The sequence below is a fragment of the Myxocyprinus asiaticus genome, chromosome 31 (assembly GCF_019703515.2).
Source record: "Myxocyprinus asiaticus isolate MX2 ecotype Aquarium Trade chromosome 31, UBuf_Myxa_2, whole genome shotgun sequence".
Lineage (NCBI taxonomy): Eukaryota > Metazoa > Chordata > Actinopteri > Cypriniformes > Catostomidae > Myxocyprinus > Myxocyprinus asiaticus.
In genome coordinates this window covers 32,486,371-32,502,576 of record NC_059374.1, presented here as the reverse complement: position 1 = coordinate 32,502,576, position 16,206 = coordinate 32,486,371, and the positions used below count along the sequence as shown (strand labels likewise).

The window sequence follows — 16,206 nt, the reverse complement described above, 5'->3', positions numbered from 1 at the left end:
TTATTCTGCAGTCAGTAGAAGGGAGCTTAGACTTAGGTGGAGCCCTGTTGTTAGACCAGATGCATAGGATAGCAGCAAGCATTGAACAGTGAATGTTCAGGGATCTTCTGGATGAGCAGTGTATATATCGTGGACGACGTGTAATTCCAAGCATCTGACAGTACTCATATGTCGCAGAATCAAGGTGCAGATGGCAGTTTAAAGCCCTGAGTTGAGATGATGAGTATGCAATTTCCATTTCAGTTTTGTCAACAAAAGTGAAGCAAAATAAAAGCAGAATGAGCGCTAATGCCCGAGGCATATTTACACTGATAGATATAATGCGGGCCACCAGCGATACCACATTAGCCAGAGCCCCAACCCTCACATCACCAATATACAGCTCACCAAAAGGAAGGCAACCCATCCAAACAGTAAACAGTAAACGATCAGCGCAACTGACACAGAGAGCGTCAACTCATCAGCCAAGCCGAAAGCGGTGGCAGACAAAGCGGGGAGAGAGCTCGCAGCAGGCCGATGGCCAAACAAGCATCAGGCAGCACAAAATTGGAACATCAAAATATCAGGATCCAAGAGAGTCCAAAACAGAAAAAGTTGGGGAACCAAAAAACGAAATAATCCAAACAAGGCACAGAACAGAACAAAACAGACAGAACAAACGATAGTCCAGGTGTGAAGCAGCATCCAAACGCCCCGGAAAAGAACAGAGTCCGTCAGAGCAAAAAAAATCTTAAAATACACTGTAAAGCCTAATGCTGTTATTACTGGAAAACTCAATGTTGAGGTGGGGGTGTGATCGAGCGCCGATCTGTGGAGAGTGAGGTCCGGGAAAGCTGAGTGGTTAAGGATTTACACCTGTGCTAACACCTGTTTGTGTTCCCAGTGAGCTGTGACATGGAGATAAAAGGGGAGGAGACGGCGGCAGATGAGAGAGAGCCGAGCTTCAAGCTGTGTGTGTGTGTGATTTAAGAGTGTTCCGCTGAAAAGCGAGGTTTTGTGTAAAATAAAAGACTGTAGTATTGGAACGAAGTACGCCGTCTCCCGCTTCCTCATTCCCTGGAACTAAGGGATTTATTACACTTAAGTTGTCGTAATTAAACATTACTTGAAATGTCACAGTTCAATAAGCTGTGTTATTGTATGATCTAAGTTTGAGTCCATTCAATGAAAATGATTAAGTAGAAACAACAACATTTAAACAGCAATTCAAAGTTAAGTCTACTTGCATATTAGTTACCTTAACTAAAAGAGTATTTCATTCTAAGTTCATTCTATATGATCACAAATTGAACTTAATTACACAAGTTTTTGGAGATGCCATTACCCAATTACATTGAGGGAATTAAAGTCAACTTATTAGGGTTTTCAGTGTACAATGGGGTTAAAAAATTCACTTCTTAAAATGCTTCTTTTAATTGTCATTTCTCTATGTTCTGAACTGATGTATGATAAATGTTGTCAGTGTAGTGCTTTCTGCAACATTACGTAAAAAAAACATGCAAGACATGTTGTCAAAAAGTCATGAACCAAGAAAGTTAAAGTGTGAATATGGTGAACATACATTTTGACTTTTCTGTACCTCTTCGAGAGCTTGTATCTGCAGAAGAAGGTCTTTTCTGAGTTTCTCTGCCTGCCGCACATGGAAAGAATTCCTCTGGCTCTGGATGATAAACACCACATCTCTCAAGTCTACAGCAAACACAGAGGAAAACAAATACAATGCCATACCATTAATTTGATTTCAGCGGAGAACTCAAAGATCTCCCATTGAGAGTGATGACATTTATCATTTGACATTTAGTGTGTGTCAGATGGATTTTGCTGCTAATTTATCTATGAGAAGCACAAATTCAAATGCCAAACACAGGAATGACAAGTGGATTGTTCTTCTAAAACCTCTAAATTCCAAATTCTTGAGCAAATATTAACCAAATATAATATTTCAAGTAGTTTAGGAATGCAAAAGTATTTTTTTTTAACATCAATTAAACAAATATGCATTTTTTCAATGTGATTTTTGGATGTTTTAAAAAGTTCAATTATTGTATGTGGTAATTGCCAACATGCCACATATAGTATTTCTAGTTTAACTTGATATAGTTTATACACAGATAAGCCAAAACATTTTGACCACTCACAGGTGAAGTAAATAATGCTGATCATCTCCTAACAAGGCCACATGTCAAGGCCAGGATAGATTAGATGGTAAGCAAACAATCAGTTCTTGTAGTCAATGTGTTGAATGCAGGAGAAATGGGCAGGAGTAAAGACCTGAGCAACTTTGACAAGGGCCAAATTGTTATGGCCAGACGATGGTCAGAGGATCTCTGAAACTGCAAGGCTTGTGGGGTGCTCCCAGTCAGCAGTGGTGAGTGCCTACCGACAGTGGTCCAAGGAGGGACAAACAACAAACCGGTGACAGGGTGTTGGGTGCCCAAGTCTCATCAACGCACGAGGGCAATAAAGGCTATCCCGTCTGGGCCGAACCGACAGAAGGTCTACTGTGGCACAAGTCACAGAAAATGATGGTTACAGGAGGAATGTGTCACAACATGCAGTGCATCACCCTGCTGCGTATGGGGCTGCATAGCTGCAGACTGGTCAAAATGCCCATGATGACCCCAGCCCACCGTCGAAAGCACCAACAATGGGCACGCGAGCATCGGAACTGGACCTTAGAGCAGTGGACAAAGGTCACCTAGTCCGATGAGTCCCGTTTTCTTTTACATCACGTAGACGACTGTGTACGTGTGCGCCATTTACCTGGGGAAGTGATGGCACCAGGATGCACTGTGTGAAGATGACAAGCCGTTGGAGGGTGTGTGATGCACTGGGCAATGTTCTGCTGGGAAACCCTGGGTCCGGCCATTCATGTGGACGTCAATTTAACAAGTGCCACCTACCTAAACATCGTTGCAGACCAGGTACACCCCTTCATGGCAATGGTATTCGCTGATGGCAGTAGCCTCTTTCAACAGGATAATGTGCCCTGCCACACTGCACAAACTGTTTGGGAATGGTTTGTTGCCCTGGCCTCCAAATTCCCCAGATCTCAATCTGATTGAGCATCTGTGGGATGTGCTGGACCAACAAGTCTGATCCACGGCGGCTCCACCTCGCAACTTACAGGACTTGAAGGATCTGCTGCTAATGTTTTAGTGCCAGATACTACAAGACACTTTCAGGGGTCTTGTAGAGTCCATGCCTCGGTGGGTTGACGTTGTTTTGGTGGCACGTGGAGGACCAACAGCATATTAGGCAGGTGGTCATAATGTTTTGGCTCATCAGTGTAAATAAATAAATACAAAATGTCAGAGCAATGGCACGGTTATTAGCACATGTGCTTGTGACACGTTACACCTTGATGCTTATGCAGGTTTGAGTCCAGCCTGCAACACATCCTAACCCCATCCCTCCTCTCAGTCAAGTAATTTCCTGTTAAATGTGTAACTGATCTTGTTGATGAATATGGATTATGATGCATTTATAAAAATAAAAAAAAATATGGAAATGTTCAAGTATTTGTTATCGACAGCTACTTTCTGCAATACCTGTAAATTGGGAAAAAAAAAACATTTAAAAAGGTTAAGGAATGAATCAGGTATTGCTGGAAAAATATTTTAATATATCTATCCCATGGAGAGATGTCTTTAGGTCCCTTTATGAGACATCATTAAGTGTACAAATGTGGGCTTTTCAGTTTAAATTATTTTATAAAATATTACCTTCAAAAAGGAAGCTTTGTAAGTGGAACATTGAATTGGATTCCTCCTGTAGATTTTGTTCAGTGGAGGAGTTAGATATTATGCGTTTATTTTGGTATTGTCCTTTTGTTGTTTCCTTTTGGTCTAATATAGTAAATTGGTTAGTTACACTTGACATTAAACTACCACTGAATCCACATCCTAACCCCATCCCCCCTCTCAGTCAAGTAATTTCATGTTAAATGTGTAAATGATCTTGTTGATGAATATGGATTATGATGCATTTATAAAAAAAAAAATATGGAAATGTTCAAGTATTTGTTATTGACAGCTACTTTCTGCAATACCTGTAAACTGGAAAAAAAACATTTAAAAAGGTTAAGGAATGAATCATTACCTGTTGCCTGAATATAAAATTGATATATGGTTAATAAAATGTCAAATTAATAAAGACATATAAAATTTTGCTATACAACATAAAAATATATGTTTATTGCCACAGCGCTTCAGGTATTGCTGGAAAAATCCTTTTAATATATCTATCCCACGGAGAGATGTTTTTAGGTCCCTTTATGAGACATCATTAAGTGTACAAATGTGGGCTTTTCAGTTTAAATTATTTTATAAAATATTACCTTCAAAAAGGAAGCTTTGTAAGTGGAACATTGAATTGGATTCCTCCTGTAGATTTTGTTCAGTGGAGGAGGAAGATATTATGCGTTTATTTTGGTATTGCCCTTTTGTTGTTTCCTTTTGGTCTAATATAGTAAATTGGTTAGCTACACTTGACATTAAACTACCACTGAATCCATACATGATAATTTGGGGTCAGTATACACAAAAAAAAGTTAAAGTATTACTTTGAAAAGGTATTTATTATTAAAACCAAGGGTATTTAAGATTTGAGTATTCCTGCATTTAAAGCATATCTGAAGTACTATTATTTATTAGAAAAAATGACAAGAACTCGAACAGGTAAAGATATGTTTTTTTAAAAATGGGCAAAATTGGTGAGCTTTTTGAAGATTAATTAAGTTTTGTGTAAGGTTTTCTTTCCACTGTAACAAGTTAAATGATTTGCTATTTATAAGATTTTTATTTGTAAGTCTAAATGCATAATACTTACAGTGCATCTGGAAAGTATTCACAGCGCTTCACTTTTTCCACATTTTGTTATGTTACAGCCTTATTCCAATGGATTAAATTCATTATTTTCCTCAAATTTCTACAAACAATACCCCATAATGACAATGTGAAAGAAGTTTGTTTGAAATCTTTGCAAATGTATTAAAAAGAAAAAAAAAGAAATCCGAGGCAAGAATTAAATACAAAACAAAATCTAGTCTTCACTATGCAGAACTCTCAACCAGACTCAAGGTCAAGACTCAGTTCTGCTACTCATCTACAATAGCAGTTTCGCCCTTATAATAACCTCTTGAAAGTCTCCTGAATAATACATATATGATTAAATTACAATGAGTTCTAAAAACAGAGAATGAACTCAAATAACCTTGGAATAAATGTGTCAAAATAACCATAAATGGTAGCGAGTGGGCCTGATAAAAATGACTCTGTTAAAAGGCCTGTGAGTGGTGACTTTGATATGGGTGTAATTAGATGTTGATCTAATGCACTGAGATGCTGCTCACACCGAGTACAATGTGTGACATTTCTCGAATGTCACAACAGTCACTGCAACCTTTACATGAACTTTATATTTACCATCAAACCACAAGGGCCATGGAACAACATCTGCATTTATGTATTTGCAATACATAAACTAATATGACATAGAATCTAAAAAAATGATTAAAAAAGTTATTTAAAAAGCTAGTTCAACCAAAAATGACAATTCTGTCATTATTTTCTCATCCTCGTGGAGTTGTTCCAAACCCGTATGATTTTCTTTCTTTCGTGCAACACAAAAGGAGACATTTTGCAAATTGATGAAACTGCTCCTTTCCATGAAAGTGAATGGGAATGGATGCTGTTAAGCTCCAAAAGTGGCAATAAAACAACATATGCTGTATTGTTTTTCTGCTTTTAGTCCATATCTACTAGTTTTAAGGTCATCTTTTTGCTAGTGTACATCTAAACATTAACTAAATTAATTTTCAGAGGATATAAGCATTTAAAATCTGCAGTCTCTCTCTTCCAACTAAAAGGAACATCCATGATGTCAGAAACCTTGTCCAATCAAATGCTTTCAACTAAAACACACCCTCCCCTTACAACTGTTCAGCGCATCTGGCTGTGTTCTGTGATCATGCCTTTGCAGGGCACTTCGAAGGGAACACAATCCATGTTGTAGGGTCATTTCAAACAGAATTTCCTAAGAATCGCTTAAAAAGTGAGTTCTGATTACCGTTATCCTCAGCCATATGAAGCTCTCACAGTGGAGTGAAACTGTCTTTGAAGGGAGTAGGGCACGGTCACTTCTGAATGGGACGTGCCAATGCGGGAGATGGGCGCAAGAAAATTGTTCGAATTTATTTATATAAACTGTAGGTTTCAACTCGAATAAGTGTTCTGTAATTTTTATACTTAGTTTACTGTGATTCAAAACATGGATATGTTGTCTTTTACTCGCTTCTTTTTTCTATATTCATCTGTTTTGGCACTGGCTCCAGCCTCGTTGTAAGCAAAGACTGCGATGCGCTTGTTTGTGGGCTTGTTATGCAGTAACCGGTTTAGTTAGATCATCATTCGCTTCTCAAGTGTTTAGAAAAACTAGCTGGCATTTAGATCTCTTCTCAAGTTTCCCTGGTAAGTGACTCTGACATGAGCAGCATGGTTAAAAGGGGTATGTGTGTGTGGCTGTACTGGCTATCTTGACATGTCCAACCCCTCATTTCCTGTTTCAGCAGGAAATACATCAAAACACCAAATCAAATCAGGCTCATCAAAGCACTTCACGGGGACTTTAAAAAGGCATATACAGAGCACGGGCTGTACGTATGGACTAATTTTATGATGCTTTTTTTGTAATTTTTGGAGCTTGACAGCTACCATCTCCATTTGCGTTTCACACTGGTTTGGAACAGAGGTCTGCACGGGCCTTAAAATGAAACCCAAACCTGACCCATACCCGAGACAGTGTGGCCCGACCCTACCCTGCCTGAATGATACCGTCAGATTTTAAGCCCGAACCCGACCCCAAAATCGTTCAGTGTCTTTATAATTTCTTCTCCTATCAAGTACTGTTGCAATAGGCTATATTTTATGTAAGCATATAGGCAACATTCATAACACTATTGAATCAGTAACACTTTTAAGAAGGCACGGCAAACCCTCAGTACATTAGAGCAGAAGAGAAAAAAAACATTGTCTTACCATTTATGCGCTGAAACTTTGCTTAATATGAAATAATGCAACAGTCCCCTCTTTGCAGCCTGAACTTGTTTAGAATGATGAATGTTTGTAACACCTGCGCTTAAAACAAGCTAGACGAAACACAACAAATGAAACGGAGGGCAGTTGTCTCGACATGCGCTTTTGAAAAAAAGTCATTTTTAACTTGACACGGTGTTTAAAATGTGCCGGTCCTGCACGAAACGATGAAGAAACAGTGAGACACAGTGCAACAGTCAAAGACATTCGGCATAGGAAAAAATGGGGAAACAGAACAGACGCACGCAAAAGCCTGTTCGGTTGTAACGGCCCCTAACTAACGCGAAACAAGTTCGGTAGGTTTATTTTTTTTTATTCATTACAAACCCGACCCGAACCCAAAGCCCTACTTGAAAAACTGCCCCGAACCCGGCCCAAAACCTGTCGAGTTCTCAGGTCCCATTGGGCACGGTCAGGTTGCATACCTCTAGTTTGGAATGACATGAGGGTGAGTAAATGAGGACATTTGTTCAGTTGACATGATTTTTCCAACCTAGTTCTCGTTTATTCTGCATCAGTTTACATACATGAACCCTACAGGAAACCATACACAGCTTTAAAAGCTATTTACTGGTTATACATCATAATTAAAAGCCTCCTCACAGGTGCAGTGTAAATGCAGATGTTTTTCTGAAGAAATTAACTTATATTCCACTTCATTACACAACAACACCCACACAATGAAAACACACAGTAAATCCGTAGGCTGTATAAGAGAATTAACTTTGCTTTCATACATTTTCCAGAGCGAGAAAGCTCTGGCATGTAATAAAACCCATGCAGCAATGAGAAGTGTCACTTCTTTAATAAGTCTTGCAGTCACTTCATCATGCACTCCATTCCCGTTTAACTCCAGCACATGAACAAGGCACTCTGCCAGCCATGGCTTTCTGGATGTCTTTATTTTCGAGTGTTTGCACAAACATGCGTCCAAAAAGTTAATATTGCATGCCATAAATTATGATTAAACAGCAAGAGTTTTTCACTTTGTGACATTTTTAAGCAGCTCTGAGAAATTAGGCTCATTTGTCAACAACACAAACAAGATTACATGCACAAGGAAGGCGACAGCTTGGTAATCTTTCTCCACGACTAGCCGAGAGAGCGGGAATGCATGAAACAGCTGACGTGAGCAAGACTGTTGGAGGAATACATTTAAAATTAACTGTGCCAGCTGCTAGCGATGTTTATTTCTAAAACATGCACTGTCTGCATTGTTTTAGGAACCAACTTATGTAAATCATTTAAAAGCACAAACATGCCCAAAACATTACCCCAAGAAATCCATATTTTGCAGGCAGGTTCTGTGTGCTAAGTTGTGCAGGATACATCAGCTACAACTACAATCTGGCACAGTTTATGGAGACTGTACAGCATCACTCCACCACTGCAATCCAACACCTAAATCGGCTCTTTAAAATGCCGAAAGTACACTTGGCTACACTGCATATCTGAATATACTGTATGTTATACGTTATAAAGCTCTTTTCCATCATTTGATATTTTTTCGAAGAGTTTTGCTGCCATGATAATTAGAAGATGCATACATCGGAGATGTAAACATCTGTTTTAAATAAAATTCTGTTTAACGCCTGCTTTCAGTAGGTGCGAATAGCACTGACGTTTATGAATATCATGCAATCTATCCACCTTTTTCCTGATTTCTCCATGGGCAGCGCCATTACGGTGAGAGACTTCCTCTTGGATGCTCCGCACTTCCACTCCAGGTGGCTTAATACCTGCTGGAAAATGAATGTTACACCGATAAGCCCCCCCCCCCCCAAAGCTGGCAATGCCGAATAATTTTGAGTCTCACCAGATATAATAAGCAGAGGTTGCATTAACCCAATTCTCCGTCAGTTGCCTATTTTTTTAAAACACTGACGGATATTTCCAAATTCTGTTCATCATTTTGGCAGATAACAATGATGGAAAACATTTCAACCAAGCTAATTTAAAAACGAATCATTTTTACGAGGATCGTATCTCATGTCATGCTGCGAGTGTATGTGACAGTGTTTTGTCAGCAGTCTGTGTGAGAAGGGTGAAATATTTGCGTGCTTTGTCTAAAGGTTGATTTTGAGGCAATTTTATCCATTTTTTAATAACTGTCCAATAAGTGAAAGGATATTACTTGATGCAGGGGCTAAATGCCCCGCATAAAACACATTGATTTAGCCTTTTAACCCAAGTGTGGTGTAAAAGGCTCCCTCACCACCTTTTTTTAAAAACTAAATTTTAATAAAAACAACCTATGGGGGGGCCTGGGTAGCTCAGTGATAAAAGACACTGGCTACCACCCCTGGAGTTCGCTAGTTCAAATCCCAGGGCGTGCTGAGTGACTCCAGCCAGGTCTCCTAAGCAACCAAATTGGCCTGGTTGCTAGGGAGGGTAGAGTCACATGGAGTAACCTCCTCGTGGTCGCTATAATGTGGTCCATTCTCGGTGGGGCGCATGGTGAGTTAAGCGTGGATGCCACGGTGGATGGCGTGAAGCCTCCACACACACTATGTCTCCGTGGCAACACGCTCAACAAGCCACGTGATAAGATGCGCAGGTTGACGGTCTCAGATGCAGAGGCAACTGGGATTTGTTCTCCGCCACCCAGATTGAAGCAAATCACTACGTGACCACAAGGACTTAAAAGCACATTGGGAATTGGGCATTCCAAATTGGGAGAAAAAGGGGAAAAAAATAAAAACAAAAAACAAAAAAACAATAATAAAAACAACCTTCAATTATTATTTCTTTTTACACAAATTATGTTGCTCCAATATATATATAAAAAATAAAATAAAAATTCCCCCTGATTTGAGACCAGAAAAAAAGCTAATTTTCCTTCAGGTGTGCCTTTAGCCCTATTGTATCCAATATCTAAACAATTATATTGTTCTTTGACTTTTCCATGTTTTTTTGTTTGTCTATTATATTTAATTTAGATTAATGGTGATGTTGAGGTTTGTGGCATATCTATTTTAGAAGAGAAAAAAAAAGATAAATGAACAAGTCAACAGTGTAGACGGAGAGGTGACAAGCTTCTGAAATTGTTCAGGTAAGATTATATTTGACAAAGACATCAAGGATTTTTTGTTTCTTTGTGTGTGCTTTGATTCTTTGGTTCTGGTTTACTGGACCAATGTTTGACCAGTTCATACACTGTTTCTACATAGTTCTAATTATTTAAGTTTTATCATAAAAAATGCTGATGTTTCTTAAAAGTTCAGTTGATATGCTTTCTTTCAAATGATATCACATATTCTTAAAAACATGAAACATATTCTAAATTTTTTTTATTCTTTCAAACTATCACATCATGAAGAGAGTCTGATTTAGAATGTGTCCCCCCAGTTTACAGATCGTTCCTAAACCCCTGCCTGAGACCAATGAATTTCCATTGATTTTCAAGATTTTTCCAGTCCTTCCAGATTACTGGACAAAGATTCCTAAAAATCACATTATAGAGACTGCACTCGCAGTAGGTAATGTCTAGCTAATGCAGTACTTTAAACAAGAGAGTAATTAGAAAAATCTATATTGACTATAGAAATTTCCATTACTTTTCCATAACTTAATTTCCACAATATTTTCAGGCCTAGAAATAACCATTTTAAAATGATCTAATATTTACAGGTTTTTCATGACCGTGGGAAACCCAGTAATTTAAATATGTATGGCACAGCACTAAACCAAAACATTTAGCGCCTGGTTTGAGCACAATGCTCAAAATGGAGTGGTGGTGGCGTAGTGGACTAAAGCACTGAACTGGTAAGCAAAATGTTGTTGGTTCAATCCCCACAGCCACCACCATTGTGTCCTTGAGCAAGGCACTTAACTCCAGGTTGCTCCAGGGGGATTGTCCCTGTAATAAGGGCACTGTAAGTTGCTTTGGATAAAAGCATCTGCCAAATGTAAAATCGGTGCAACTTTTTAGTGTATTTTTACCTGTGTGTGGATTATGGAGCTTGTGTAGAGATTGAGCTTCAGTTATTGTGCGTTGTCATGAAATCATTTTCCTCCAGCTGCAAAGTGATTAATCACATGGCTTTTACAGCTTAGGTGATTGTCTCAAAAATTTCTGAACCATTAGCAAAGATGGCAGATTTCATATTGCTTGCTTTCTTGGGGGTCCTGCACAAGCTGAGCGACTGCCATTGAGATATATGGGAATGCTAACAAATTTGCAGGCTTTCTTGGTGGTCATGCACTAGCTGAGCAACTGCCATTGAAGTAAATAGGAATGCTAACAAATAACTTTCTCCAGACCAGAGGTAGGTAGTAACACGCAACATTTACTTTGTAACATTTACTTGAGTAACTTTTCGAAGAAAAAAAAATTACTTTTAGAGTAGGTTTAAAAGTGGGTACTTTTTACTCTTACTCAAGTAAATTTCTAATGAATGAAAGTTCCTGTCGTTACATTACTGGGTTTAATTTTAATTAATGCGTAACTTATTGAGAGATTACTGAATGGAGCTTTTACGACAGCAGAAGTTCACACAGTTGCGCACGCTGTCACAGACTGTCAGTCAAGCTGAGTCTATCACTGCTGCAGCATCATGCTCTTCAAACAAAGTGAAACACTTTCTTCGCTCTGCACAGTGAAAAAAAGATTATTTCGTCATGCAATGCCTTCATTTAACACCAAGACGTGGATATTTCAAGATTAAAATTGCAGCTCCAACTTAAGGCAACACATTGAGGTAAGTTGTGGCTCTAATGATAATGTAGGCTTTTCTGTGACATGGTGATGGACATTTTCAGGGTGATTCTGTAAATATGGGCTCTTGTGACATTAGTTTTTAAGTGTACATTTATAAATCAGTGCAGAAATATATCAGCGAGCTTTGTCCCGCGTCCCGCATGTCATGAGCAGTATTTACGCATTTACTCTGTGCCCTCGCGTGGGTACTGGAAACTATCACAGCTACTTCGGGCTGATTAGTGCATGTGGATTAAACTGCCTAATGTATAAATCCATGTAAACATCCAAGTTACAGACAGCATTTCTGTGTGTGCACAGCAAGGCGCACGCGTGAGAGATGCGCGGGCACGAGGCGATCGTATGATGAAGAGAGTGTTGCGCGACCGAGGTTGGGGCCTTACCCAGGCTGCGTACTCTGAGTTTAGGGAGTGGTGGTACTGCTGTACAGAAATAATGATCTAAATTCTTTAGACACTGAAAACTCTAACTACACTGAACTAAGAATCCATGCAGGACTTTAAAAGCTATGAAATTGCGAAAGTAGGCATTAATAAAGCATGATCTTGCTTTGGTTTATGTTTCAGCATTATAAATAATGTCCCTGTGGGACACTGTTCACGTTTTCACCGTAATAATTACTAGAAGTTTCCAAACCTCTCTTCTTATTGACAAATTCATCTAGATCTGACAAGAGCCCTTAAAGGAATAATTCACCCAAAAATGAAAATGCCAGATGTGTATGACTTTCTTTAATCTGCTGAACTCAAATGAAGATTTTTAGAAGAATTTCTCAATTTCTCAAGTAAGTCATACACATCTGGGATGGCATGAGGGTGACTAAATGATGAGAGAATTTTCATATTTGGGTGAATTATTCCTTTAAAGTGATAGCTCAGCCATAATTTTATATTCTGTCCCTGCCCTCAAGTTGTTCCAAACCCATGTGACCTTCTGTATTCTGTGTAACCCAAAAGATGTTAGACAGAATGTTAGGGACTGACAGTCTCAGTCACATTCACTTTCAAAATATAGAGCGAAAAAAAAAAACATTCACTGAAAGTAAATAGTGACTCAGGCAAACATTCTGTCTAAAATCTCCTTATTGTGCTGCATGGAAGAAGGAAAGTCAGATGGGTTTGGAACAACATTATGGTGAATGACAGATTTTCCATTAATAATAATAATAATTCTGTAATACATGTTAAATGTGTATTATTTAATGGAATATAGGGGAGTTAACATCCATTATGTCATTCATGAAAGTAACGAGTTACTCACTACTTGAGTCCTCTTTTAATTGGATACTTTCTTACTCAATTATTTATGTTAAAATGTAACTTTTACTTGAGTACAATTGTTGGCTACTCTACCCACCACTGCTCCAGATATTAAATACCTTCTTGGCTCAAGCACTCTCTGTCCATGCAAGGCCAAGGGCGACAGTGCTAGGGGTCATTGGCAGAAGCTGTAATGTAGTGTCATGCTGCTTTAATTTAGTGTTACTGTTTGCCATCTCCACTCTGTACTTCTCCACCTAAAAGCAGCTATTGATCTGCTGGCTCTGATGGGAAGGGAATTTACCTTCTAAACCAGGCCATGCCCATCTCCAACAGATCCGCCTGCCTCGGGGAGAGAAGCTTAGAAAGAAAATGTACAGCATTCACTCCAGCACATTTTTTACATCCTAGAGCTTTGAGCAGCACAATGCCACTTTTAAAACCCTCTGTGCTAAGTCTGCTTTTTAAGTTTGTGTATGGATGCGAGTATCTGTATGTGCATACAGAAGTGCCAGAGTAATATTAATAGTATGCATGCATATCAGTGTATTAAGCATGATCTGTAATATAGAACTGGATAGCTGACACAACGGTTAAATGCCAGCAGCAGGTGAAGCCACTGGAAGTGTTTAAATGGCCATATTATAATAATGGTTATCCAGACCCATAGAGTATCAGAGATAAAGCTCTTGCTGATCTCTAATTTTCTCTCTCGAATGCCTCTGTGGTGTCAGAATGAAAGCACAGAGCAATGTGTATAAAAAAAATAATTAAAAATTAAGGAAGGGTTTCACTGGTGTGGCCTCCACACTAATGGCATTTAATTAATCATCAAACAACTGAACTGCAGTGAGATGGAAAAAGGCAAACTCTTCTGGCATTGTATCTTTCTTTTTGACCTTACATAGCGGCCCAATCCACTCCCTGCTCGGACTCCATCACCTTTGTACGCTCTAAACATGCGGACGCAGATAGGGCAAAGTTAGCAATTAAAATGTTATTGAATTATAGAGTAGGGCTTTTAAGAAGCAATTATTTGTCTAAGACACTACAAAGCAGATCATCTCAGAATGCTAAAAATGCAGAGAATAACTTAGTCCCAAAACCAAGTGAACCGTCTCGCTGCTACAGTATGCAGCTGCCTTCTAAGGGACAGTTCACACTAAACTCGTTTGTGTGCACAGTTTTAAGTGAGGGTGCAAAAAGGTTTTAACGTTTTTTTTTACTTTTCTTCCCGAGACACCTGCATTCGGTTTTATTCAATAAGCTGCATAGCTTTTGTAAATGTTGTGTTCAGTTTGAATGGCCCCTTAAATTTAACATTTGCATTGCATAACCAACTACTGTACATTTTCAAGCTTGTACGAGTGAGTAATTTTCATGAGATCAGGCTAGATACATGTGATGCTTTCTTAAAATCTGGCCAAAACGAGGTATCTTAGGAGAGAGCATAATTAAATTGCCTAGTTTTTGGAATAGCCTTTACATTCGGAGCATGCCTATGATGCCTTAAAATGCTGCCTCTGTAGGTTTTGGAATAGAGCAAATGTATCAATCTCTTCAATCTCTCAGTGAAGCTCCTTTTTGGCTGAAGAGGCCAACTAAACTGTGAAAAGAGAAAACGCAGAAGTGCCTGGAGCTCAGAGAACCAAGTAATGAACAAAACAGTTTTTTATACATTTATCTGATTATAGGTATATCAGATATCATCTGATTATAGGGCTTGGAGGCATATGATCTTTCGTCAAGTTTATCTTTTTTCGCCCTTGTTTTTATTTCTCTCTCCCACCCTTCTCGTTCCACAATTTGCATTCCATGAAGGGTGTGACTCCAAAGATAAAGGGACTGAATCTTTGGGATAAAAGAGATGCAGGAAAATTGGATGAGATGCAGGAAAATTGGGCTTCAGTCACCTGTTTTGTTTTCCCCATACAAAGCATCACCTTCAGAGCTTTACCCTTTACTTATGTTTTTTGCTTTTTGCTCTCCAAGGCCTGCTATTCAATCTCAGAGTCCTTGAATTTCAGAAAGACCAATACCTAATAAGATACTGATAAACAATGAGCCAAGTCTTTAGACTTTCAGCATCTGTTGAATGCAAGTGTATCATTATATTCACAAAAAAGAAACAACTCAAACAGAACATACTGTGATGCATCTTCCCGAGAACCGAAACCAATAAGATCCCATTCCACTGTGCCACAACAAGCTGTAACCCCATGAAGACAATGGGATTGGGAAAGAACGGGAGTACACTAAAAACGCTGAAGAGAAAATAGCACATTTATCCCCCAAGGGTGGTGAATAAGCAAGACCAGGTGCAGTAGAATGACTGGAGTGAATTAAATGTTAGTTAGTAAATATACAGCCTTGACAAAGCAGACTGATTATGGAGTAAAACTCTATTATTTTCAAGATATAATATTTAGGCCTAAATGGCATCACATGCCAATTTTACCTCCAAAGTCTAGGCACAAAAGAAATAAGACCTTGAGTGGTTATGATAACCATAGGCAAAATGCACAAAACCACTCTCCAGTAAGCGATTTTCCAGAGGACAGCTGAACAGTTGGTGGCATTGTCTTTGTTGAAAATGGGGTTGGGAAAATTTAAAGATATCTTGCACAACCAACCCACAGGCAATAAAGACTTTCACAGAGCCACTTTGCTTGGATAAGCTATAAAAAGTGAAACGTCTTTCATGTGCATTCACACTGTCTCAAATCGAAATCTTGCATGACTGGTTAGTCAAGACATACAGCAGCTGCTGAAGTGTGAAAAATGGTAAAAACTAAAAAACAAATTCCTGAAGATTAGTGTGCTTGAAGATTCAATCAAAGTGTGTACTATTGCTCATCACTGCTGAAGTAATTAGAGGTGATGTTTGAGGGTGTAACAGCGGGAAGCACAACGTGTGCCATTAAACCAGTCTACCTACCGTTTTAGGCTTATTCTCCCCTGTCTGACCTTTGCTCAATAAGCCCTGGCTCTGCCTTTTTCATCTCCTGGCTTTTCCAACATTAATTGGAGCCACACAGACCCAACAAGTCTCAAATCAACATCGGAAGGTTAAGCAGACACATTGCATCAATAATTAGAGAGATTGAAAACGCCTCTGCACATGCCAGATCGA

General features: G+C 38.9%; 1 protein-coding gene across 3 annotated transcripts in view; it reads right to left on the bottom strand.

Moving 5' to 3' along the window:
• Window positions 1-16,206, bottom strand: part of LOC127421922 (beta-1,3-glucosyltransferase-like) — a 114,664-nt gene that overhangs the window by 53,657 nt on the left and 44,801 nt on the right. For 2 of the 3 annotated variants that reach the window (XM_051665145.1, XM_051665147.1), the window contains one exon: window positions 1,562-1,689. In XM_051665145.1, coding sequence (XP_051521105.1) covers window positions 1,562-1,689 — 128 coding nt within the window. The remainder of the gene's footprint in view (window positions 1-1,561; window positions 1,690-16,206) is intronic. The other variant, XM_051665146.1, reaches the window with a different exon arrangement.